Here is a 27,982-nt window from a genome sequence, read left to right as displayed (position 1 = left end):
AAATTACAAAATTCGTGCAATCAAATGGTCGGACATAGTATTGTTTTCGTAGAAGAGAGCCAATAAAATAAAAAGATTCTCTTCGGCCATTTGTAAATATTATTTTAGAAATACATATCGAATAATTATAAAGGCAGAAGGTGTAAGAGTGAATAAAAACCATTTTCCGTCAAATCAAAGGAAAGCTTGAATATGACATGCAATATACAAGCATTAAGTTATAGAGAAAATAAAAAAACATTTTTAACGTTGTCACGGATATTAGGAGTGCCGTAACAAAGTGTTGAAGAGTTTCATATGCATTTGTCAAAACTAGATTAAGAAGACAAAGAGCATTCCAAAAATATATGATTGAAAACTTGCTCAGCGCATTTACAAGCACCAATTTCAGAGCTCGCTCTGTCACAAATTAATTGAGAATCTGAGCATGTGTTGTCAACCACAACTCTCTAAGCTCATGGTAACGACCAACTGGATGTACTAGTACCGATTTTGGAGTAATTAGCTCGCTCAGTCACAAGTTTTAAGAAAATCAACTGCGCATGCGCAGTATTATTGAGCATGCGCAGTCAACTTGACGAGATACACAAGTTCATGGTCGTGGCAACGACGAAATGCATCTACTAGCACCAATTTTGAAGTAAATAACATGCTTAGTAACAATTTAATAGAGAAATCATCTGCGCATGCGCTCGAGCACGCGCAGTCCACTCGAGTAGTTGTTCATAGTCATGACAACGACCAACTATACGTATTTGCACTACATTTGTGTCAATTAACTCACTTTGTCGCAAATTATCGAAGAAATCATCTGCGCATGCGCAGTTACGATAACAATCATCCCACAACTTTCGTACGCCTTAAAATTTTGCTATATATATATAAAGCTAAAACTTCATATAGGAGATGTCAACTAGCTGGGTGCAATATAGTATGCAGTGGCTTAGGGACCCACACATCGGTGGCGACCGCACTCTCCCTGTGTATCCTGAGCAAAGCCTATCGCAGGTGATCTCAGGGTGTGATGGGCGGAAGCTTGCTATTGGCATCCTCCAAGTAGGATAGCGTGGTGGGGCCGAAATCTCCTAAAGAAACGTTAACATGCGGCGTTCTAGTGCCTTGAGCTTAAGGAGGTATCGGGAAGCCTGGACCGAAAACGGAGTTTTTTTCGCTTTCGAATTTTGTCTTTTTGTTTTCCTCTCATAAAAAAACCAAGCAATGTTTCAATTAACTTCTTATGACCCTGTCTTTATGTGACAATTATAATTAAAGACAACCTTAAAAATGTTTTATACCATTTTTATCGCTTTATATCTTTCTGATTTAACTCTCCCATTTACTGTTTCTCATGTATCACGAGCAAACCATCCATATGCTTCATGGCAAACAAACAAGGATTATGTGGTTCTCTTAGTTAACATGCGACGCTCTAGTGCTCAACTATCACGGGTATCGGGAGGCACGGACCGAAAACGGATTTTTGTTTTAAAATTTGTCTTTTTCTTTACAAGAATTCTTCTCATTAAAGAAACTAGAACGTCCAAGGATACTTTAAAGGTTCAAACAATTTCTGCCTTTTTGAATTATAATTTAAACAAACTCTAAGCATGTTTATACGTTTTTACTTTTTACCTTTTACAATGTAACTTTCTCATAGCTCTCTCGTGATGAACGCGAGCCTCCTTATACAATATGACTCTTTCATCATGAACGAAAGCATCCATGGGCTTCATGGAATTGCTTTGTTATAATAGTTTCTACAAAGAAACTATTATAACAAAGCACATAATCCCTTGTCAGCATGTGTTGGCTTGCGATAAACTGTTGTTCGTAGTTTTTGATTGTCATGTTTTACCAAACAGTCGAGAAAAGGAAGAGTTCCGTTTTCTTCAACATCTTTGGTAAATTGTATTTGGCTGTTGTGTTTGTTGATGTGAGTGAGAAAGTCATCAATCTCGTCTGCATGCAGTGCTGTGATTGTGTCATCTACGTAGCGAAACCAAAAAGGTAGTGCATGTTTGTAAGTCGTGAGCGCCCGTTCCTCTATAGATTGCATTACAATTTCAGCAACTACAACAGAAACGGGTGAGCCCATTGCTGTTCCATGTAATTGTTTGTAGTGTGTACCTTTGTACTGGAAGTAAGTGGAGGTGAGGCAGAGCTCCAGTAGCTCCATAATGTCTTCTGTCGGTAATGGCAGTACGTCCGTGGTGTTTGTAATGAGGAATTTTGTACAAGTAAGTGCCAGATTAAGTGGAATACTGGTGAACAGTGATTTCACATCAAAAGACACTAGTATATAGTTGTCCGGTATTTGTACAGTGCTCAGTTTTTTAATGAAAGTTTCAGTGGATTGCAGCTTGTGTTTGGATTTGTTTGTAAGTGGTTGCAGTATGTCAGTCAAGTACTTTGAGAGTTCGTAAGTGGGCGAACCACAGAATGATACAATTGGTCGCATGGGTATTTGTGGTTTGTGAAGTTTTGGTAGTCCGTATAGTCTGGGTGGTCGTGGTACTGAACATCTAAGTCGATAGTAAATACGTTCAGATATAATGTTAGATTTTCTCATCGAGAAGATCTTGCTGTTTAGTTTGCGTACTAGTGATGGTGTTGGGTCTCGTTTTGTTGAAGTAATCATTCCTGTTCATGACCACAGTCACGCGTCCTTTGTCTGCTGGTAAAATGACGATGTTGTTGTCGTGTTTTAGTCGTTTGAGTGCTTGTTGTTCGTCCTTTGTCAAGTTGTTGTCACGTATAGAGGACGATTTTAAAGTGGAGGCTATCCTGCTTCTGATCTCGTCTTTGGTTGTCTCTGACAAGTCTCTTTGATACGCTATTTCACATTTCCTGTACACACAATACAATGACGTAAGACCCAGATAACAAATACGGCTAACCTGACGTTTACTCCTCATTTGACTCTGAAGATGACTACCGCTAAGGTTGTCGAAACGTCGTCAGTCAAAACAACAACAAAAACAGTCCTTCTCAGGACTATACCAACCTGGACGATTTACATTTACAAACATTAAGTTCTAAATCTATAAATTTAAAACGATATATCATAACCTTCTAAAGGTTGATGACACTACGTAATATTGAGTTGTTGCTTTTCACCCAAATACTAAATTTCAAATCCAAAATATACTGAATAGAACAAGCAATTTACAAATTTCTCCATTTTGGAAGACAAAACTGAAAAGCAGAGAAAGCATTGATTTCAAAATACAAATGAAGTAAATTTTCCTCAAGCTTACCATTGCCATTGTCAATTTGCTCATTAAGTCTTTTCATCCGATTTTTCAGCATTTTTACCCTCTCTTTGAGTTCCAAGGCTTCTTTTTTATACTTGCATTTATCATTGCAAAGTGCACTACCTTCATCTGATTGACTCTCCTAAATAATCAACAAGAACTTAGGCAATATTTAACAATATTTTCCTTTTAGTACAAACTATTAAAGTGTACTTTACTAACAACAAGTACAATATATTATAATGTAAATCTCAATTTTTTAATTTCATAAGCCACACTGATTGAAAATTCTTTTGTATGATTGCCCTATACAAGCCTTACACTGTACAATGTTTGTATTTTAAAAGATTTTTCCCTTACAAACAAGAAATGAATTTCAAATTAACAGCATTTTATGACTAATGGGAACATATCATAAAGTATTAATAACTTTTTTAGCATTTAACCAAACAACATCCAAATTTTATTCTGAAAAATGACCTTAATTCCCTAGCATTCCCCATTAATAATAAAATTGCATAATTTAGAGATAAGAATAATTAGTGTTATCATTGTGTATAGTACATACCTTGGTTAATCGCTCTTTTATAAGTGAAGCAAGACTGGCTGAGCCAGCAAGCCTGTGCTTTCTTTGCCCTGGATGCCTTTAGCTTTTTAGGAATACTGTGCTCCTGCTGGTAACAAGAACAACAATACAAAATTTTATACATGTTGTTTGAAAAGTTTGTTATCAGATACTACTTCTCATTTAAATTCTTAGGCTCATAGCCTAGTTCAGCAATGCAGACCTTCGAACATAGAATTAGTAGCTAATAACATTTGAATCATGAATACCATATGGAGTACTTAACAAATTTCCATGAATGAATCATCACATTAGTGACATGAGTGCTAACTATAGATGATGGCAGCAATAATTGAGAAACATGCAGTAAACACCATTTAAACAAAATGTGGTCAATGTAATATTTCGGGAAACTCACCACTTCATCTGATTCACTATCACTTTCAATTGTAAACTTTGCTTTGTGAATTCTTTTGCGACACCCTTTGCCAGTATTTATAGAGAAAGTTTCTTCTTTTCTCATTGTCTTGAGTAAATAATCTTTATTATCTGTTAATACAAAATAATGGATGACTATTTAACAACTATTAAAAAATATTAATTTTCAATTGGAAGCAGTAGCATGCCTGAAATTATAAGGAAACGACCTTATGCAAAGTTTGGCCTAATGTATTACTACATGTATTTAAGAGCAAACAAGTTAAAATCAGGGAAATAGACACATCCTTATTGTCAGTATTGTAACTGAACTATTGCTATGTAGAAGAAAGAACAACATTTGAGCAAAGGCTTTTTATTAGAATGTGTTTCCCCCTTTCATAAATCTGATTACCAAAGGGTGAGATCCAAGAGACACGCCGTCGTGCAATGAGAGAACCGATGAAAGGGAACTACGTGCGGTATTTATGCCACTATATCCCAAACCGGACTTGAACAAGGATAATAAATAATCAATTACCTCATTGATCTGTGGGGCACATGGTTGAAACCAATTTTTTAAACAAAATCGTGTCCATCGTTCCATGTATCCCTTGTACTGCTGCCGGGTTGACTTACGCCAAGAACACATTAATATTTCAGTGGCCTCTGGTGAGATTCCTGTACTTTCGATTGATTGCCGGATAAACTGCAGGCCATCAGTCGTAATCTCTGTGACAGAGGATGTTGAACCCCTGGTTTGTAGGGCAATATTAGAATGTCCTTCTGGTAAGGCAACAACAGCGGTTCTTGGAGTAGCATCTTCCAAAGAATGGGATACCATGGTTGTGTGTTCCAATCTGGGACAATTAATATTCCTGTAGCTTGATCTTGTTCTATTTTCTGTAGCACCCTGCCCAATAAAGAGAAAGGTGGAAAAGCATAAAATCGACGATTAGTCCAGTCAAACGTAAATGCGTCAATTGCAAAGGGTCCTGGGTCAGGATTCCATGAAATATAAGGTTGTATCTGATAATTGAGCCTTGAAGCAAATAAATCAATATCCGGTTGAAATGCGAAAAACTGAACAATATACTGATACATGCTAGGATTCAACTGCCATTCTGTTTGGTCATGAAAAACTCGAGAAGCTTTATCTGCTTCCCCATTAAACTTGCCTGGTAAGTGTACTGCAGTAAGCCAAATGCTGTTTTGAATGCACCAAATCCATATTTCCCTAGCTTTGGCATTGCATTGAAATGATTGACTTCCCCCCACATTGAAATGATTGACTTCCCCCCATTTATATATGACACTGCAGTTGTGTTGTCGGTTTTTAGGCAAATATGTGTATTGGACAAACTAGAACAAAAGGTTTGTAAACCCAAAAGGACTGCAGACATTTCCAGATAGTTAATGTGTTGCACAGCTTCAGTGGGTAACCACTGCCCTCCTGCAGACTTTCCCTGGAAATTTGCTCCCCAGCCAAGCAACGAGGCATATCAGTAAACAGTGTGTACTCAGGCTTAGGCTTTGAAATTGTCTTACAAGTGGTTTCTATATTATCCGCCCCCCATCGCAAATCAGCCAGACTGGTTTTGGAAGGTGTCATAACCTCATCATAATGGCCCCTGCAGCTCTTAAGTGCTGAAATTTTATCATTCTCCAGTTGTCTGTAAAATAAAGGGCCCATTTCTACTCCTGGAAAACTGGCCACTAAGATTCCTATAACTTCAGATACTTCCCTTATGGAAGGTTGAGTTTGTGTCATGAGTTTTTCACAAGCTTGCTTTAACCGCCGCGACTTGTTGGGCGTCAAACTAACGATCATTAGCTTAGAATTTAATAAAAATCCCAAGAATTCTATTTCTTGCGATGGGATGAAATTTGACTTCTCTTCGTGAACGCAAAAACCCAGTTCAAATAAAAACGTGGAGGTGATAGAAACATTATGACGACAATCGTCATAGCTATACCCTTGTAAATAGGAATCATCAATATATCCCACTGATAATAAGCCCTGTGCTCGCAAATGACCATAAACTGGTTTTAGTAGCTTGGTAAACAGCCGTGGGGCACATGCAAGACCATTGGGCATACAAGTAAATTGGTATAACTGTCCCTTAAAGTGAAATTTAAGATACTTTTGGTGGGACTCATGAATAGCTACAGAATAATACGCATCCCTGATATCCAGTGAAGCCATTGCTGTTTCTGGCAGTCTTTTTGGTGCCTTTTCTCTCCCCGGTATTGGGGTTTGTGCCATCGAGGGCCCTGCCGAAAATTCTGACCATAATGGTCCCTTGGGCGATGTGAGTGCCTGGAGTAGGAGCCCGTTCCATTCTGCCGATCATATTGTCGGGAACTAGCCAGCTGTTGGCTTACTCGATTGGTGGCACTAATATCCTGCACTTGTTTGGGTAAATCATCCCCAAATAGCCAGTTTGTGAACTCAATATGTTCACCACAAAGTTGCTGATATTTATCATTAAGGTCTGGTCGTATCAGTTCTCTACATCTTTGCACGAACTCATAATTAGTATGTCCCAGAATGGCCATAGAGTCCATTAGACTCCTTATCAGTGATTTATTATCATCAAGTTGAGATGAATCAGCCTGCATGAGTTTGTAGATAACTTTAACCACCGGAATGCTAGCCTTCAGCAACATATTTTGCACCCGTTGTAATTTAATATCTCGACTCCGAGTGCTTGACTTCAATTTCGGCCAAATTTCAGGGTTGATTTTAGTGCCTACAATGTTCTCGCAGTTTGTGGGCCGAGTACTCTGTGTCAATTTTTCTTTAAGTTTTTCATCGGTTAATCTGTTACGCACCATTTTGTTAACAATGCTTGCTAGTTTAGGATTAACCTCTTCAGCACATTGTTCGTCAAGGTTGTATTCTTTAGCTATTGAGCCTAGAACATCCTCCTCATTTTGAGCAGAGGCAACATTCGATGTAGTGTTGGCACAGAATATATACTATACAGAAGTTCCACTCTTGAGTTAACTTGTCGCTAATTTTTTATGCGCATGCTCCAATTCCGCCATCTTCCTGGCCAGTCAATAGCTGGCAGCGGTATATAAAACTATATCGTAAGATGCGAAGTGAAGACTGGAAAACGTCGGTTTTTTTCAATTGAGGTTGTTCAATCTGATGCGTAATTTATAAAATAGCAAAGGCAAGGTATGTTTTAACTTTTCTGGAAGGTTTAAGGAATCTCAGTCGTACTTTATGCCGATTCACCGTCATCGCATGTTCGATTTGGTCAAACGATCACACTATGAATCTTTATGACACCATATGACTGAACTTTGATGATTGAACTACAGAACATTTATTTGGTGTTTCAGGATATTTTTCTGTGTTATTTAAGAAGAAAACATTCAGGAATATCTGCCAATTTAAAGCTGCACTGTTTAAACGATACCATTAAGACCAATATATTACTATAAATTCTATATAGTTATAGTTTTATTGAACATGTAATTAATATTTTATCAGTGGTTAGGTAGATAAATATACGATATATTAATCTTGTAAATGATCATATACCATTATAATGTATCTGAGAAATAGTGAATTGCGTAAGAGCATACACACTGGATGAACTGAAGTTTTGTATTGTTGTTTAAATTTTGGTCAATTACAAAGACAGACATGAGCTAATTGAATGATAAGATAATTTATTACTTACCTTTGGTATACAAATAAATCTTAGTTGGACTAAAAAATAACTTTGACCATGACAAATGGCATCTATGCTGTGTGTTGTAGCAATAGTTGGTAGTTGAGTAATGTATTCTTGCAGTAAATCTCATAGACCAAATTTCCACTATTTATTTTATTTTAATAGAATCCTTCTGCTGTATTTTTTTACTAGAAATAAATATAAACTGTATGGCGGAACTGTCCTGAGAATTAAAAGCAATGATCTTTAATTTTGTGAATTGTCTTGAAAACCTATGCTCATATTTTATTTTCCTCATAAACTCAAACAATGCTCAACATTGCTGAATTGATGATTGTATATGCTTTATCTGTAATAGTAGTTTGTTCCTACAGTTTGTTCCTAAATATGATAATTCAAAGTGGAAGTGGTATATGGAAAACACAATTTACAAGTACTTCTTGCAAACTTTACATAACATCAGCTGTGGATTCAAACATTAATTAATGTCTGTTACATGATAGCAACTACTATCATGTAATATCATTATTATATCATATTATAATTTCATATATTACTGCACAATTCTTCATATTATAATTTCATATATTACGGCACAATTCTGCAAAGCTGACTCAAGCATTCCTGTTTTGATTTCTCCATCTAAAAACACAAAAACTGATGATGTTGAGACAAGGGATTACAAGGAAAAGGAGGTTGGTGACAATTTAATGAAAGAGAATCCAATTGCTTATGTAGCTGGATACTTACTCCAGAAATATTTTGAAAAGCACAAGTGTTCCATATGTGAGTCAGTTATGGTCACAGACCAACTTGATGATAGCAGAAATCTGCTTTGCTACTTCAAGGCATATGAGTCAGACAAGAGCTTTGGCGGTCTCCTTGCACCAAAAGTAGCATTTCATGAATATATAAACAAAATTGAAGACATATTTGTCACAGAATTCTCCACTTATACAAAAAGTGTATGTATTATGAAAAAGATTCTTCAGCGGCTACAAAAAGCTCCAATCCCATTTGAACAGTGCTCGCATTTTTCAATTATCTCCTCAAACTCTTTCTAAGAATGAGGATTTACTATGCCATCAAGTTTGCGAGTCGTGATCTATCAGCCGCCAAGTTCAAAAAAAATAAAAAGTACGTAAAAGTGACTCACCTTTAGAAGGAAAATAAATGAACCCGCATACACCTCGGATGAATCAAATGAAAGTGACCGTCAAGATTCAACGCTTTTTCAATACATTATGATGCAGGTCATCTGAACTTCTAAACTGCATCAAAGTGCCAAACCACTGTAAGTAAAAAATTCCAAGAGATTTCAAACTTAATGTCATTAACGAGGCAAAATAAGAAAAATTCTATTGACTGCAGTTTACAAAGCTGAGGAGCGGTCACAGTCACAGAACGAAATGTAAGATTTCGAGCTTTACAACACGTTTAATTACATTGTAAAAAAAGAAAGACATAGAATATACCTCAAATTTTGTCAAACTCTCGCTAGGAACAAATCTACGACCATATTGAAGAGATACAGGCAAATATTTGTACTTCTCTTTACAGTCCTTATATTGTTTATCAGAAATTGACTGGCTAGGAAGATGGCGGCCGAGATGCGCGAAGCAGCATGCGCGGCCCCCAAAACATCAAAGGCTCCGACAAGAGTGGAACTTCTGTATAGTATATATTCTGTGGTGTTGGGATCATTCCCTGCTAACAATTCGTCAACTTCCACGTCAACATCACCTGTTGACTCATGACGCGCTCTTTTAGTAGCTTTTCGTGTTTCCGATGCTACTGATGCCACGGAGTCCGATGACTCTGATGCTGAGCGAGTCATAGTGCGCCCCTGTTTGGTAGCGTTGCTTAACTGCGAAGCAATAGCCTCCGTAAGCTTAGAAAAACCTCGCTGAAGACCATCAGTTAGGACTTGTTGCATTGCAATTATATCTCGTCCCATATCCCTACCGTCATCACTTGTCGATGGTATATCAGATGATGTTTTAATCCGTCGGTTATTACGACTTTCATCTCGTTCATTTTCCGAGCCAGACGAGTCTAAGACTTCATGGCCGGTTTCACCTTCCGCCGCCATGCGTTTTCGGTCGATTGCGAAGAAAAACAACAAAATGAGCAGAAAAATAGTTTAAATTGACGATTACGTCGACCTGTATCGTAGTAAGAGTGGAAAACAGCAAGATTGCTTGCTGTAAATTCCCCGATGCAAAACGATTGCCCAAAATATATTAATATTACAATGGCCAATACAAAAGCGTCCTATCTCGTTGTGTTCACTTTTACATTGAAGTTGTGATCGCTGGCGCAATCTCATGTAATCCCGTAGTGACGTAGCAATGGTGAGGTAGAATCTGTGTCATAATGTTGCCATTATGTAAATGATTCATCACAATGTGAGAGATGTGAAATTAACAACTTTTAAAGATAATGATTTTGTTGTTAGTTTGTCTAGAGGCTATTACTGCACCTTAATTTACAGCCTATGCTTTAAAAAGGTACTTGCAAAAAGTTGGTTCAACCATTACAAAATAAACTATAGTTTTTCAAGTCAAAAACTATAGTTTTGAAAACTATAGTTTATTCATAGTTTTCCGAACTATAGTTTTTGGCGATACTATAGTTATAGAAACTAAAGTTTTGGGAGAACTATAGTTTTGCAATTGATAGTTTTGTTCCCAAACACTACGGTTTTCAAAACTATAGTTTTCCGTGAACTACAGTTTTCTAATGAATCTATGTTATGATGCAGTTCATTAACTAAGGGTTTCATAAACACAATGAAGCAAATTCCCTGTACAGGTTCTAGTAGTACACATTATTTTGTACAGAATCCAATAAAACCATGAATCCACGACATTTTAATTATACATTGTATTTTAATCAGATAAAAATATTCACCAATTTTTTTCCTTTATAGAAAAATATCATTAAGTTGCATGAATAGAATTAATAGAAAAATATACTATAGACAGCTAATGTTACTCTTTACAGGATTCGTGTTGTTTTTTCCATGCTTGTTCCTTGTTATTAAGTTTGAACTTTATAGTTGTTACAACATCTTCTTCCATAAGCTGGCGTGGCATATTTGAATACTTTACACTCGTTACATGCTCTAGAAAAAAGATAGAGGAATAATGTCCATCTCAACTCTAAAGGATATTTTCTGATAGATCATAAGGTGGGAAGTTAGCAAAGACAAAAGCTAATAAACTTGACTAGGTCTTCAATACAAATACAAAGTATCAAAACAACATAGTAGTTCACAACAGTAAGTTTAAAATATTAAAAGATGCATTAAGTTGTTGAGTCATGCACAGAAACATGTTAAGGAAATAGTATGTGCGTAGTTTGGTTTACCAATGTATTCGTTCCCACACGGCTAACAGCCAAGGAACAGTTATTGATGTTAGTTAAATTTCCTTATGTACCATATATAGCTTAAATAGAGGAATTATACCGACCAATAATAATATTTCTTATTTGTAATAAAGACTATAAATATTGCTCTGTAAAATAATAAAAATTAGTTCGATCATTAAGTTCACTCGTGGTTGTTACTGAAGGTATAGAGTATATTACGAAAAAAGATATGGCGAGTAACTTGAACTCAACATAAATTTTCATTATTACCACTTATTGTCCCATACAAGACATGGCACAGGGTATGTTTGAACAATATGCTATGTCTGCATAGCAGAACATGTAAAAAATAGATATTTACGGCAGGTCAAACGTGCTTGAAAATGCAGAGTCTAAATATTTATAGTGAAAAAAGTCCTTGAAATGTTTAAAGTTTAATTCCAACGGTACTCAAACTCAAATAACCATATATCTACTTACGAATTAAAGAAGTAGTGTATGTGGGATCAAGCCGAGGCTTCACCTGACCATTTTTCCTTTTTTGGTCCTTGTAGCTGTGGGTTCCATATGTTCACACAGGATAAGATTGCCCCCATTAAGTTAGCAACATATGATCCAACTTTCTTTGCAACGATTCTTTTAAAGACATGCTTTTTGACAACCAAATTTCGTCCCAAAGTGACCTGAAATAAATTGAAAAATAACAGCATGTGAAATTTATCTTACTGGAGTTGCAATTGTTCCATCTCCAATTAAATGGAGTTTTAAATCTTTGTTCCCAAATCTTTGCCTTTCGAGATATTTTCATCCTAAAAAATGATGTTAGAATATGGAATGATATCCATGTATTTTCGTTGTAAAAATTCATCAATGCAAACGTCATATTTTCGAATATTATCGCTAAAAAAGCTTTTTCAACTCTTAACGTATCTTTGCAACAAGCAACATGTTAATCAGATTGAAGATCATGGAATCGGGTAAAGATTAAGGATTTCAAAATAACCCTCCCAGTCTCCCAACGCTCTCGTCTAAATCTAAACAGAATAGTTTGAAACAATATTGAAACAAAGCACAGAAAAGATTTTTGTTTTTAGAAGTTGAGGCAAGCCTGGTGTTTTCCGCGTTTCAAAAACCCATGTTAAGCGTTCATGAAAATACCCTGAAGTAAACATCAAAAATGGCTTATGAAAATCTGGTCGAATTATCAATTATCCGAGAAATACGAAGAAGTTATGGTTCTCAGTGGAGTGGGGGATGCTCTAGGTTATAAGAATGGTTCGTTGGGAATTCTGTTACAGTGGTACTCAAATTCATGAAGAACTAGAAAAACTCGGAGGACTTGATAAAATTGACATTAAACGATGGAGGGTTAGTGACGACACTGTACTACACATTGCTACAGCAGAAGCGTTGGTTTCTGAATGGGCAAGAACGGAAGAGTTATTGAGCATTATGGCTACAAAGTACAAGAAGACATGTGCTGAGGATATGTGGGAAAGAGCTCCTGGTCAGACCACAACAAAGGCATGTTTCATGTTACGACCTCTTGAGGAAAAAAGTTACATTATACCATTTAATAAACGAAGTGGCGGATGTGGTGCAGCTATGAGATCCATGTGTATAGGTTTGATGTTTCCTTGTGAAGATCAAATTGAAATGTTAATTGAAATTGCTGTTGAAAGTGGAAGGATGACTCATAATCACCCCACAGGTATTCACCTTTCATAATAAAGCAATCATTTCAGATCATATATCAATTATCAAGTCAGTAATGTCTAGTGTTTTGTCTATCAACAAGTTTTGCTTTGTATAAAGTTTGCTAGGTTTTCCTGTTATCTGCATTTCTTTTCATTTTAACAAACCTTTATAGTAATTTAGCTTTTCAATCCTTTTGCTTTTCTTAGATGTTTTATCTTCAACTCTTCGTTCGATTACTTACTTGATCAAGCCATTACCATGAATGTTTCATATCCTTTTATCTAATATCAATTTATAAATGAAATAAAAGATGGTTGACCTTAGGTTTGCATAAGTCTATGCAATCCATCATTTTCCAGAACCACATGTTAATCAGATTGAAGATCATGGAATCGGGTAAAGATTAAGGATTACAAAATAACAGTCCCAGTCTCCCAACGCTCTCGTCTAAATCTAAACAGAATAGTTTGAAACAATATTGAAACAAAGCAAAGAAGAGATTTTTGTTTCTAGCAGTTGAGAAAGAGTTGGTGTTGAGTGTATCGAGAATTGGGTAAGGCACCAGCGTTTGAGGTGGTTTGGGCATGTGGAAAGGAGGGAAAAAAGTGCTGAAATTCATAGAACGTTGCATATGAATGTTGATGGACTCCGCAAACGAGGTAGACCGAGAAAGAGATGGATGGATGCTGTGAACAGTGATATGAAGGCGATGGGTATAACGAGAGATATGGCGAGAGATAGAGACGTTTGGCGTAAAAAGTTCATGGACGGGTCAACCCCCCTGGCGGGGATTAATACTGGCCGGTATACAAATGTTGTTTGTTTGTTGTTGTGACATCTCAAATGCTCCATCCTTCTAACATTGCTCACTTTTAATGACCATATCTTTGATCCATCCTTTTTATCGCTTTTCCACATTTCCAAATTTCTGTCTTCTAAAGCTGTTTTAATTGTTATTTCTGTTCTTGCTTTTATATTTTCACTACTAAAGCCATTGAATCCATGATCCATGACTGCTATTATGTAAATAGGGTCATCCTAATGTAAGTGACCTGAAATTAGCAATCTTTAAACATAGTGATTTTTATTATAGGTTATCTTGGGGCTGTTACTGCAGCTTTATTTACAGCCTATGGTATACAGAAGATACCTCCAAAAAAATGGGGAGCAGAACTTTTAAGTGTTTTACCAAACTTTGGGAATACATTGATAAGGTTGGTCGTAATATAGAAAAAACAAGAAATCTTGGGGCTACTTTAAAGACAGTTGGGAGTCATATCTTGAACTACGAGAATTAACCAATGGAACCAGTGAACTAAAGTTTCCAGAGACATATAACATACCTGAACATGATGCTTTTTATAAATCTGTGAGTTATGCATGTTGGGGTGGATCCAGTGGTCATGATGCAACAATGATTAAGATGCTTTGATGATGGCAAAAGATTCCTGGTTTCAAATGTGTTCTTGTTCTATGTTTCATGGTGGAGATAGTGACAGCACAGGAATATTGGCTGCAGCATAATGGGGTGGTATGTATAGTATGAAAGGTGTACACCTTGGAAATTATAGGAACTGGAATATGGTCATAGGCTTATGAAGCTGGATAAAAAATTACTGAATGTATCAAAGAATATGAAAAACTACCAGGATAGTATTTATTTAACAAAATTTATATCATAAAATTCTGTCATCCCAATATACTTTAGTATGTTTGTGAATCATACAATAATAATTACTCCTTCGTTATAACATAAAAAAAATCTACTTTCAAAATAAAGTCTAAAGGAAAATGTCAGATTCAGGGCATGGGCAGTTCTAAGTTTTACTTAGGATGATTCCTGGGCTTTAGAGTAAGTTAATTGACAAGATATCAGTGAAACTATACATAGACAAGGACCATTACATCTTTAGGTTCATTTTACCTCACAAAATACAAACTGCAAACGTTTTGTTCAATACCAAAAATACATTCTCAGGGAGAGGGGAGTTGACTTGGCAGGTAGAAGCCTTGTTCCTACAGTCTATGTGTTAAAAATAGGCTTAACAAAATTTGGAAGGTACAGTTTTCTTTGAAACACGTAGCTACCAATGTGTAACTGTAAAGCTTTATCATAATCCCGAGTTTCATAATACATCACACCTAGATTGTTTAAGATTTAGCGACATCAACCTGACTAGTTCCTAACGTTTTTTTTGCGAATTTTCTTAGCCTTTTCGTGGAACTCTATAGCTTTGTCGTAGTTTCCAGTTCTTTTAAGCACATTACCAAGGTTGTTTAAAGACCTGGCGACATCAACATGATTTGGACCTAACGATTGTTTTCGAATTTCCAGTGCTTTTTCGTAAAGCACTATAGCTTTGTCGCAGTTTCCAGTAACATTATACACATTGCCAAGATTGTTTAAAGACGCAGCGACATCAACATGATTTGGACCTAACGATTGTTTTTTAATTTCCAGAGCATTTTCGTAAGACTCTATAGCTTTGTCATAGTTTCCAGTTTTATAATACACAGTACCAAGATTGTTTAAAAACGCAGCGACATCAACATGATTTGGACCTAACGATTGTTTTCGAATTTCCAGAGCTTTTCGTAAAACTCTATAGCTTTGTCGTAGTTTCCAGTTTCATTATACACATTACCAAGATTGTTTAAAGACGCAGCGACATCAACATGATTTGGACCTAACGATTGTTTTGAATTTCCAGAGCTTTTCGTAAAACTCTATAGCTTTGTCGTAGTTTCCAGTTTATAATACACATTACCAAGATTGTTTAAAGACGCAGCGACATCAACATGATTTGGACCTAACGATTGTTTTGAATTTCCAGAGCTTTTTGTAAAACTCTATAGCTTTGTCGTAGTTTCCAGTTTCATTATACACATTACCAAGATTGTTTAAAGACGCAGCGACATCAACATGATTTGGACCTAACGATTGTTTTTAATTTCCAGAGCTTTTCGTAAACTCTATAGCTTTGTCGTAGTTTCCAGTTTAGAATACACATTACCAAGATTGTTTAAAGACCAGCAACATCAACATGATTTGGACCTAACGATTGTTTTGAATTTCCAGAGCTTTTCGTAAAACTCTATAGCTTTGTCATAGTTTCCAGTATCATAATACACATTACCAAGATTGTTTAAAGACGTAGCGACATCAACATGGTTTGGACCTAACGATTGTTTTTTAATTTCCAGAGCTTTTTTGTAAAACTCTATAGCTTTGTCGTAGTTTCCAGTTCTTTTAAGCACATTACCAAGATTGTTTAAAGACCTGGCGACATCAACATGATTTGGACCTAACGATTGTTTTTGAATTTCCAGAGCTTTTTTGTAAAACTCTATAGCTTTGTCGTAGTTTCCAGTTACACGATACACGGTACCAAGATTGTTTAAAGACCTAGCGACATCAACATGATTTGGACCTAACGATTGTTTTTGAATTTCCAGTGCTTTTTCGTAAAACACTATAGCTTTGTCGCAGTTTCCAGTAACATTATACACATTACCAAAATTGTTTAAAGAGGCAGCGACATCAACATGATTTGGACTTATTGATTGTTTTCGAATTTCCAGAGCCTTTTCATGATTATTTTTAGCTTTGCTATACTTTCCGGTGTCATGGTATAAAACACCGAGGATATTAAAATACCAAGCTTTGTCATAACTAGATTCTTCTGATTTAAATTTATCCAATAGTTCAAGAGCAAGGTCGTATTTTCCAAAATGTTCTAATCTGTCAACAAAATATTGGAAAACTCGTAAAGTATTCATTTTGATTTTTGTCTTGTTGGTCTTTAATAATTGAACAATTTTTTCAAGATGCGTCATCAATTTGCTTTCGTCGTCTCTCTCTTTAAACATGTAAAGTGCTTTTGATATTTCATCAACTTTACTTTCAATTTCATGTTTCTCATTCAACTGTTCAGATTGATAAACAATGGTTGCTTTGTGAACAATGCGATGTAGACTAATGTCATTATTTTCTGAATGCAAAAACAATGAGCAGTCCTTTAAATGAAGACATATATCTTTCTTTGAGTGTTTGGGATCAATCTGTTGAACATAAAAAACAATAATGTCTCGTGGTATAGGATCAAACGATATCACGGAAAAAAAGTTAATAACATTTGCCAATATTGAGGATTCTTCAGCATTTTGTCTGACAGCTAAAAGTGAAGCTTGTAACATACTTTTAGGATATACAGCGTTATATTTAACAAAAATAGCGTCCATAATTTCTTGTTCTTCTGAAAATATTTTCTTTAAATATTGACTCCAAGTAAATGAGCAGTTTGCTTTGTTTACACGACTGACATAATAACCAGCAGCAGCCAAAGCCAGCGGTTGACGATCCAATGCGTGCGATACTTCATTCAACAATTGGTCATCAGCATGTTCAATAGTGTAATACTTCAACAGTTGAAAACATTCCTTATCATTCATTCCACTTGTGATAGAAATATGTTTGTTAAACCCATCGTCTTGAGGTACGGCATCTGTGTTCTGGATAGTTACTATGATTTGTCCATTTCTCCACATGGGATCACCTACTTGGGGAAGTAACAAAGAAATTTTGCTGAGCTGTTCCACGTTGTCTACAATGATCAAACAGTTTTGCCAGAATTTTAATCGGGTGGATACTAACGATCGAAAATTCTTCACTTTGTCTGTGATGGAACAGTTTTCATCTTCAAATTTTTTAATCATATACTTGTCACAGTTTAAACGGTGTCCAAGTTCACAGTAAGTTTTAAAGAGATTCCTCATTTTTCCATCGAGGGTCATTACAAACGAAGTTCTATTTTTCCAATCACACGATAATTTTTCACAAACCTGTCTTGCAAGTTGCGATTTACCACAGCCAGGATTACCAGTGATATAAAAATATGTCAGTTTATCATTGTTATCATTTCTCAATTTTTCAAGATCTTTTATAATTTTATCTCGAAATTCAGTGCGTTCAACGAAAAAATGATTAGGTTTTGAAGGAAAAACTTGGAACAAATTAAAACAGTTTCGATAATTTTTTATTTCAATGATTTCATCGAGAGAAAATTTCAAATCTTGAAATGATTTTTCAATGATATTGACTATATCATCAAAATCATCATCTGAGCATTCCCTTTTATACCAATGTGCGTACTTGTTTCTTTCACAACGAAAAGCATGAACAGCATCTTTTGTTTTTTTGTCAAGATGCTTTCCAATTGAATTTGAAAAAAGTATAGCATCAAATAATATCGTACAGTCCCACTTACTGGTGTCTCCATCTTGATATTTTAACTGTAGTTGTTTATCCAACTTCCTACCCGATTCTAAAGTGCAAAATTTTTTGCCACTATTTTTGGTATCATCCCATTCTCCATGTGTTGATTTGTAACAAGAGTTCCATTCTTTGATGAAAAATTGAGCAAGTTCCGTTTGTACCACATTGATTATTTGCTGAATGTAAGACAGATTTCTTGTTCCTCTAGATTCCATCTGTACAAAAATTCAACATGATATATCAACATGACTATAATCAAGAAATTCCAAAAATTAAATATACAACATATGACATTTGAAATATACTTGTATTACAATAATTTGTAACAAATGACACATTGTCTTGATAGCACAATTGTGTTTTCCATTAGCTATGAAGATTGACCTGTAATGGCAAAAATTCTTTTTTAATTTTTAAAAAACCATGAATTGTTTATAAGACTTGTCAATTTAAGATAATAATCAAATTTAAGCTAAGGTAAACGATAAACTATATAATTAATAAATTGTATGTAGAAAAAAATTTTACTTTGCATTAATAAAACAATGCGTTTCGCTTGGTAGATCTTTAACGTGAAATGTAAATAAGCTCAGAAAAACTATGATAGTATGCTGTAAGCTATCCCTATGTTATGCTACTCAGAGAAAAAAGAAGATACTGGAGCTTCTAGCCGTCTTGATAAGAGAGGAAAGATTGGTTGTGTGCTATTGTCAACGGACAGCAGTTTTTTACTGACCCTACTTTCAGTTTTATCTAAATCAAAACATAGACAAACATTGGTTATGTAAATATATGCATCATTTGTTGGACAGGTTCCAGGAACGTAAAAACATAAAGTGCTTTTTCAAACGTACAATATGTTGAACATGATGGATATGGATTAAAACAAATGTGTAGAAATTATTTTTTAAGAACAATAAAAGTGGCCATGAAGCGACATAATGAGAATGAAAGCAAGAAGGAGAAGAATGTAATACTGATGTTGTCTTGTATAAAAAAGAGCGGGTATTTAAAGGACATAATGAATCTAGGTCTTGCTCAAATCAAGACAACTATAGAAAGTTTTCAAAACCATTTGGTAAATTTTATTCTTTTTGTAGCCATTCCTTGCATGCCAGACTACTTGAGTAAGAACGTGGTGATGCAGAAGATGTTTTCAATAATGTATCACGTGATGTGCTGAATATTTAATTTAGATTGTCTATATTGACGTAGTTATTTAAGGTAACATTGATGGAAAATCAGGGATTTCCCGTTTCTACTTATTTTAATGAGATAAAACTATGCACGTAACTTGGATGACGTCATACATGACTTATTAGTTTAACAGGTCATGGACTAGGAGACTTGAATGCGTGTCTGGAGCGTTGTTATATGTATATTAAAGAGTATATATTTTAAAATAAGTCGTTAAATTATATTAAGATTAAGTATGGCCTTGTTGACGGATCTTTCCTGTAAAATACCGAAGTTAAAAGGAAAAAATAATAGAAATTGGGCAATTAATATGCGTTTGTACAGTACCGCTCGCGTATTTGTTAACATACGGTACGCGTATGAAACGCGTATGTTACGAAAAACATACGCGTATGATACGAGACCGATACGTGTATGATACGAAAAGGATAAAATTATGTTATCAAATACGCGAGCGATACTGTATCTGAAAAGTATTAATTTGTTTGCTCATGTGTATGGATCTGTTGAAATCCTACAAGACGCGTCTCATCAGGTGAAGCGAGCATTTAGAATTGCTTCGAAGAAACGATGGACATACAGCGAAAGAGACATGGGATATTTTAAGAAATCAGTTTTCCACAACTTCTATTTCGGAAGACTACAAGCCGCTGATTATAGCTTTAGATGCGATTGGAGGAAAATCTTATCAAAACTTTAAAGGAATTTTACTGAATGATGCAAATCAAATACTAAATACCAAAAAGATGAAAAGACTCATGCTGCTCACTGATCATTTAGGGTGAAAGGAAAAAAGGACTACAGCAAAAACAAAAATGAAAACCAGCATTCTTATAAATGAATATGTCACTAATGAAAACACTTTACACGATATTGTCTACAAAGAAAGAACAATTTAATCTGTTATTTTCACTACGAAGGAAAAAAGTCAGCACATTGTGCAAAAAAGATGATCAAGAAAATATTGATTAGATGGCGCTTATCACAAATAAAAAAGAATAGATTTGATTGGATAATTGATTCTGGTGCCACTTAACATATGACGTTTGAAAATGACTATTTATCGGACTATGAAGAGTTGAGAAAGCCAACGAAAGTAATTAATGGAGATGAACGTTTATTATTGGTTTATGGGAAAGGAGCTTACCGCTTGGCCATTGATTTATATAAGTCACATTAACGTAGCGTAATCTTGGGCAATGTGCAACATTTCCCATTGAAAATGAAATATCTGAGCCGTTAAACGAAGCTTAATTTTAAGAGTCAGTCAGTGGCTTCTCCGTGATGTATGTCATGTAAGAAAAGTAAAATTTAACACATTTTTTAAAACGGAATAAGTATGGCGGCCGTCAAATGAAGACAGTTTGCAAGCAAATTTTAATTCGTTCGACAAAGTTCTGTTGGGTTAACAGGTATTTCAAATAATTTTGTTTAATATAGGGGGGTGGGATTAGTTGCGTGCTAGAAACACTCCAGGGGGGGCAATCAGCAACCACTGAAAATGGGCCACAAATATATACATTTTAAAATCGAGCCCCAAAGCCTGAGCTGAGAACCTAAAGTGTGAGTCGTGTTTGGGGAGTCCGAGGTAAATGCTCTCAGGGAAAATTCCTGAGTAAGCTCTAAAATGCCATTTCCTGGATTTTGTGGAGTGAAATCATACTAACTGTATAATGCCAAATGCGTTTCTCCAATACAATTTTAAAATTTAACGCCCTTATTCATTTCAGCACCTCCCAAAAATCAACAGCTGAGGGAGCCACGGCCCCTGCTCCTCCCCCCTTTTAGCACGCCACTGAGAGGATGTTGGTAATTTCTCCACAGTTTTATAGTTTGGATGTTGTTGCTTAAACTGAAACATCGTTTTATTAAAGAATGCCTTTAACAACATTTATATTTGAGATTTTAAATACCATACTACCATGGGGAAAGTGAGACTGTCGCCATTTTGAGTAATGATCATAAGATATTATGTGTCTAGCGTACCTTAATGTGTGTTTTTTTCGTGTATGTTGTAAATTTGAAACGACTATAAGGCCAATGAAAAATATTTCCTCAAATAGGTTTAATTCTTTGCTTCAATATTGACTGCACCATAATGGAATATGTATTTGAAATCTAATTGTAGGAACTTATGTAAATAAGTAATTGATAATTGTTATTTGATACCTGAAACTTATGGAAGAACGGAAATAGGAACTTATGTTAATACTTTATTAGTTGTGACACGTTAAAAGTCAAGGTTCTTCTGTCGCTGGCTGTGAATGTAAAAGCTTGAAATGTTTAAGATTATCTGTGATGCAGAATAGTTATATTGAGTAAAATTTAGAATTGTGTGTCGACTTCGCGTACAGTAGGATAGTATACAGTCCCAAAAACGAATCAGCAGACGCATAACTGCTTTGTGCTAACGCACAATGGTGAAAATTGCTACACGTGGTCTTCGAGTCGGAGATATTTTAGTTGGAGATTTGTTTGGAAATTGAAGTTTGCTAGTCCAATAGCATAATGGATGAATTTATGAGAAAGAAACGAATGCGAGCAGGACAAAGAGGATCAGCGAGGAAAATTGCTAGTAAATTAAAAGAGAAAATACGAGAAACGGACGGTGAGATCGATAGAAACCAACTGAGACAACTACGAGATGGATTGAACGACAAGATCGCAACATTGAAAATCCTTGATGACGCGATTGTCGATATGCTGAACAAAAGCAATGAGGAAAATGAGGAAGAAGAATTGGGAAAAAAAATTGAAGATGCGGACAAGATACGGGCAGAACTCGAGCAAGGATTTTTGGATGTGAACGACATCGTCAAGGAGTCTAATGTCCCAGTTGAAACGGCAACAACGACATTAAATGGCACGCTGAACAGCAGTTTGAATAGTGAGACGCGCGGAGTTATAAAAGCAAAACTCCCAAAGTTGGAAGTACAGAAATTTAGCGGACAGCTGCAAGAATGGCAAGAGTTTTGGGATTCTTTTGATAGTGCGGTGAATAATAATGACGGATTGGCTGACGAAGGCAAGTTTGCATATTTAAGGAGTCTTCTACTGGAACCTACAAGATCAACAATATTAGGTTTTGCCCTAACTTCAGCGAATTATTACAAACTGAGAATAGTTGAAACGAAGATGCGGGAAAAAGAACGTGATCAAGAAAGCGCATATCCAGGAGTTAATGAACATAAAACCCGTAACAGAGGAGGAAATATCGACAAGCTTCGGCGGTTATACGACACCTGCGAGACAAGCTACCGGGGTTTAAAGGCCTTAGGAGTACACGAAGCCGTATATTCTTCAATCGTAGTACCTGAAGTCGTTGCGAAGTTGCCGGACGCATTTCGATTGACAATAACAAGAGGTTCGATCTCACGGATTGGTCAATGAAAGATGCGTTGAAAGAAAAAAAAGTTGGAGCTTCGAGAAGCTCACACACCGATCGGTGAGAAAACCAAGAGACAGGATGGGGAGAAACAACGAGAAACGTCGCGACAAAGACATATGGGTTCAGCATCAACACTTCATGTTAAGCACGAGAGTTGCAACGAGGAGTCAAGGAACGGTAAAGCGAAAAGAAAATGCGTTTATTGTCTTGGGGAACACAATCCACTTAGTACGGCTGAAAAGGGAACAGAAATTTTAGAAGAGTATGATAAGACAATCCAAGATCAATCGAGGAGGGGTATTATAGAACCAATAATAGAACTAGAGCAAGCTGATAAAATACATTATTTACCACATCATGCGGTTACTCGCAGGGAAGCAAAAACAACGAAGGTAAAAGTTGTTTATAATGCGTCGTGTAAAGACTCATCCAAGGTTTCCTCGCTCAATGACTGCTTGCATGGGGGACCCAAATTAGCACCATTGCTCTTTCATATTTTGATAAGGTTTAGAGAGAAGACAGTCACTTTAGTGGCAGACATTGAAAAGGCATTTTTGAATATAGAAGTTGATACTTTGGACAGAGATTGCCTAAGATTTTTATGGGTTGATGATGTAAACAATGAGAGGTTGAAACCTGTAGATTACCTTTTTGTAGAGTAGTGTTTGTGTTAACTGCTCTCCATTTTTGTTGAATGCAACACAGCAGTATAATTTAGACTCACTCATAGAGATGGACAAGGAATTTGTTAAAAAAGTCAAAGATAGCATTTATGTCAATGAGCTAGTGTCCAGTGAACAATCCAAGAAGAAAGGAATGAGGTTGTATGAGTCAGCAAGTGAGCGATTGGCTGCAGGAGGATTTAGGCTTAGGAAGTGGCTAAGTAATGATGAGAATGTTTTGGAAGAAATAGAAACGAGAGAAAGAAGCATTTTAGAGAAAAGAAGGGCAGAATTTAGTAGTTCGAAAGTGGTTGATGAGCAAACTTATGCCAAAGCATCAGTTGGGGAAAATAGTATCAGTGGAAGTTTTGAGAAAGTACTAGGATTGTGATGGGAGTGTAAGTCGGATCGCTTTGTATTTAGCCTCTGGAAATTGGCTAAAAGAGAAAAACCATTCATTCCAAGTAAAAGAAATATACTAAGTATACTTGTAGTTTTTGATAAGTTATTGTTTCATGAGCTATGTATTAAGAACTGTGAATGGGATAATGAGCTGGAAGGTGACAAAAAAAATGTTGGGAGAGGTGGATAGTAGATTTAGAGAGAGTCAGGCATTTAGTTGTGGCGAGATGTGTGTATGGTAATTTACTTGGTAAGGTAAAGTGTTACTTGCATGGGTACGCAGATGCCAGCCAAAAGGCAAACTGTGCGGTTGTATGTTTTGTGACAGAGCTAAACGGTGCCTACCACGTAGAGTTGCTTACGTCGAAAACAAGGATAGTGCTAATAAAATTGCAGACAGTTCCCAGAATAGAACTGATGTCAGCTAGAATATTAGCACAGTTGATGGACACAGTGAAGTTGGCCTTAGATGGGTACGTTAAATTTCATCGTACATACTGTTGGTTGGACAGTTAGACTGCATTGTGCTGGATCGGTAATAGGGGAGAATGGAAACAGTTTGTGCGCCATAGAGTTAACGAGATTTTAAGATTGAGCAGGTAGGATAATTGGAAACATTGTCCGGGTGTAGACAATCCTGCGGACTTAGGTTTATGGGGATTTACGGCATCACAATTCAAGGAAAGTGAACTTTGGCGATCGTTGTTTTTTGAATTGTTTGCTAAGATTTACTGCTAGAATGGGAGCACCCTTGGTAATAGTTTAGGACAACGCCAAAATATTTAAAGCAACTGAAAAAGCGTTGAAGGGGATTTATGGAAGTAAGGAGGTAAAATCATGATTGGAAGACAATCAGTTGATATGGAAGTTTAATTTGGCGAGGACACCTTGGTGGGGTGGAGTTTTTGAAAGAATGGCAGTATTGGGGAAAGGTTGTCTGAGGAAAGTGTTGGGTAACGTTAAACTGAACAAGGAAGAATTGTTAACAACATTAGTTGAGGTAGAAGGTATGTTAAACTCTAGACCGTTGACTTATGTATTTGAAGATGAAGTGAATGTAGATGTACTGACTCCTGCTCATCTTATGTTTGGAAGAAGATTAACATCTATTCCAGACGAAAGAATTCTGCATACTATTAATGACGAAGATGCGGGAGTGGTCAAGCGTAGGTTTAGGTATTTAGCGAGACTGAGAAATCATTTTTGAACCAGGTGGAGGAAGGATTACTTAACAAGTATAATTGAGTGTCATAAGGTTGGCAAAGTAAAGGGTTGTTTGTGTCTAAAAGTAGGTGATATAGTTCTTGTGTTTGAGAAAAGCTTGAAAAGAGGATTTTGGAAAATAGCAAGAATTGAGAGATTGAAAAAGGGGAAAGATAATATAGTCAGAGAAGGCAAGTCAAAGTTGTTAGCAAGGGAAAGTTATTGTACATAAGCAGGCCTCTTCAGAAACTGTATCCACTAAAGTTGGATGCAAAGGTAAGAAAAGAAAATTCAGCGTCCTACATGTAAAAAATATTCTCATAATATTCTTCCTACTCATACTTTTGAGCAGGTTTCACTGTTTTTCCTTACCATGCAGTATATGTTCAATAGTTCAAAAGTTGGTATATCAACTTAGATATGATTTCTCATGCATGTTCATTCATACTTCATCTAGATGTTTCCTTAGCTAATTTATTAGGTCCGTAATGTGCATATAAATCTCGCTTTACTTTTGTAAAATTACCTTTGTTGTACAAGTAAGACTTCATATCTGACGACCTCATCGTCCAAATTGAGCTTGCTTTAGTTCTTTACATGTCACATACCTAACAAAAGATGAAAGATTTAATATGAAGAACGCGACCACATACATATCAGTTTAGAAATGATGATCATTGATGATGAAAATAATTCATACCTTATTGTTACATCAATCTTTTATCCATGTAAGTTTTGTTACATAAACACATTTAAATAGTGAACGAAGATGAAGAGTGAGTCAGGATCTCCTTCAACAAACAGTATTATAAAACATTATTGACGTCTTTGTAAAACTTTCTAGTTATATAACTACGTATACATCACTGACTAAAAACAACGGTTATAGAAATAAAAATACATAAATAAGAGCGTCATGCAAAGTACATAATAACATTGAAATGATCAAATTCCAAAGGACTACTTTAAATAATACAAAGTTTAACAAGTTTAAATTCAGGAATAAAGGATCACCTTTCTAAAACAGGATTTGAATGTAAATGATTAAGACACAATTGTTGAAACTTTAAATCGATTTTTCACTTCGCTAATCAAAAATTCCATACATGTATATTCTTGCATAAGCCAGTTCTTATTAAAAAAAACCCTTTGTTATTAAATAACCCATTGTAAATTATGAATACATGGAAAACATCAATTGCACGTAATTATAATTACTTATGATGAATAAAGTCACTGTAGATACAATAGTAAAGGTTGCAATGAAAATAAACCTTAAAATTAATCAAACATGATCAAAAGTATAAATTTAAAAGCTAACTGCGTTGCATAAATCAACATTTCCCAAAAATAGATTTAGTTGCGTTCTTTTTCTGTGTAAATACATTCTTTCTGTGTTCAGATAGGTTTGTATTAATAACCATTTAAGATATTTGCGTACTATGGAAAAGGCTGCATTTAGGTTATTTTGGCAAAATGACCTGGAGATAGAATCTTAACTGTCTAGGGCTTGGATATAGAGTCTTAACTGTCTAGCGATTGTAGCTCTTGATCAACTCAAATGCAATAGAGTTTGTGTTTTGATTTAATGGGAACATATTTTTCACATTGCCTTCTCGGAATGCCGACTCGAGAACACTTTTCAGTTTATTATTCAGGTTTCTGCGTCTTAAGCCCGGCGCACACTTGTCGATTTGTCCGTGTGCGGCGTCTGGAAGCAAATTGCTTTTGTGTTATCATCACAGCGCATGCTCAATAAATCTCATATCAAACAAAAATGGCGGCTTCCTCAAATGAGTTAAATTCTGTGTCATTTTCTGATTCCGAAGAACAAGACGAAATAGCACTTTTATGCCTGTTGCTAATTCGCCGTAGACGCAGGCGTTTACCAGCTTCTTGTCGTAAAACATGGACGAAGCGGTGGATTATGACAGGCATAAAAGTGCTATTTCGTCTTGTTCTTCGGAATCAGAAAATGACACAGAATTTAACTCATTGAAACCATTTTGTTGATATGAGATTTATTGAGCATGCGCTGTGATGAAAACACAAAGCAATTGCTTCCAACGCCGCACACGGACAAATCGACAAAGCATTTCGCCACGCGTGGCAAAAAATATCAAACATGTTTGATATTTGCCAGTTCTGCCAGGAAAGGCAAAAGTCGTCGGAAACAGTACGCGCACACGAGAGCAACTTGCTCGTGCCATTTGACACGAATGACATTTTGCTAAGCACATAGCTCTCGTGTGCGCCGGGCTTTAAGAAACATTATCAATACAGCATAGAAATCTGCGTTGAACTAAAAATCATCAACCAGAATGAGTGTTGTCATGCTGCTTTGTTAGTGTGTACGGAGTATGTAAAAGTGACAGATTTCAATATTTAATCATTCTCTTTGTGCATTAGACGACAAATTTTTGAAGATTTAAACGCAACTTGTTTTTATAAATCAACTTCAAACTAAAAGCAGTAAATTTACACTTTATTATTAAAACAACGGTTGTGCTTGAAGTTGTAGTGAACTATTTAAGAAGTATTTTTAACTGCAACATTCAAAATATTGTTTGAAACGTCAAGCATTCGTCGCGTACTTATTGACGTAAAGTAATGTATTTGCCCAGATACAACAGTAAAGGTTGCAATGAAAATAAACCTTAAAACTGTAAAACATGATCAAAAGTAAAAATTTGAAAGCTCACTGTGCTGCATGAATCAACATTTCACAAAAATAGATTCGGTTGCGTTCTTTTTCTGTGTAAATGCATTCTTCCTGTGTTCAACATTTGCTTATTTTACAAATGTTCTTAGTTTTTAAATGAATGGTTTGCTTAATACAATTAACAACATTTTG

General features: G+C 35.7%; 1 protein-coding gene and 2 long non-coding RNA genes across 3 annotated transcripts in view; all 3 read right to left on the bottom strand.

Moving 5' to 3' along the window:
* Window positions 1-3,165: 3,165 nt before the first annotated feature.
* The window catches only part of LOC124448063, a 49,724-nt gene continuing 24,907 nt past the window's right edge, over window positions 3,166-27,982 (bottom strand). The window contains exons 2-4 of the mRNA XM_046999075.1: window positions 4,238-4,368; window positions 3,875-3,928; window positions 3,166-3,396 (exon numbers count right to left, since the gene is read on the bottom strand). Coding sequence (XP_046855031.1) covers window positions 3,166-3,396; window positions 3,875-3,928; window positions 4,238-4,368 — 416 coding nt within the window. The remainder of the gene's footprint in view (window positions 3,397-3,874; window positions 3,929-4,237; window positions 4,369-27,982) is intronic.
* On the bottom strand, window positions 8,256-9,549 carry LOC124448864. Its single transcript, XR_006949282.1, has 4 exons — window positions 9,404-9,549; window positions 9,085-9,220; window positions 8,679-8,809; window positions 8,256-8,570 (listed from the first exon to the last, which is right to left on the bottom strand). It is a non-coding gene; the product is annotated as an uncharacterized LOC124448864 (long non-coding RNA).
* On the bottom strand, window positions 17,839-25,854 carry LOC124448888. The gene is made up of 3 exons (XR_006949309.1): window positions 25,829-25,854; window positions 25,655-25,736; window positions 17,839-18,491 (listed from the first exon to the last, which is right to left on the bottom strand). It is a non-coding gene; the product is annotated as an uncharacterized LOC124448888 (long non-coding RNA).

This window comes from Xenia sp. Carnegie-2017, unplaced genomic scaffold (genome assembly GCF_021976095.1).
Source record: "Xenia sp. Carnegie-2017 unplaced genomic scaffold, XeniaSp_v1 HiC_scaffold_23, whole genome shotgun sequence".
Taxonomy (NCBI): domain Eukaryota; kingdom Metazoa; phylum Cnidaria; class Anthozoa; order Malacalcyonacea; family Xeniidae; genus Xenia; species Xenia sp. Carnegie-2017.
This window is presented reverse-complemented; position numbering and strand designations above follow the sequence as displayed.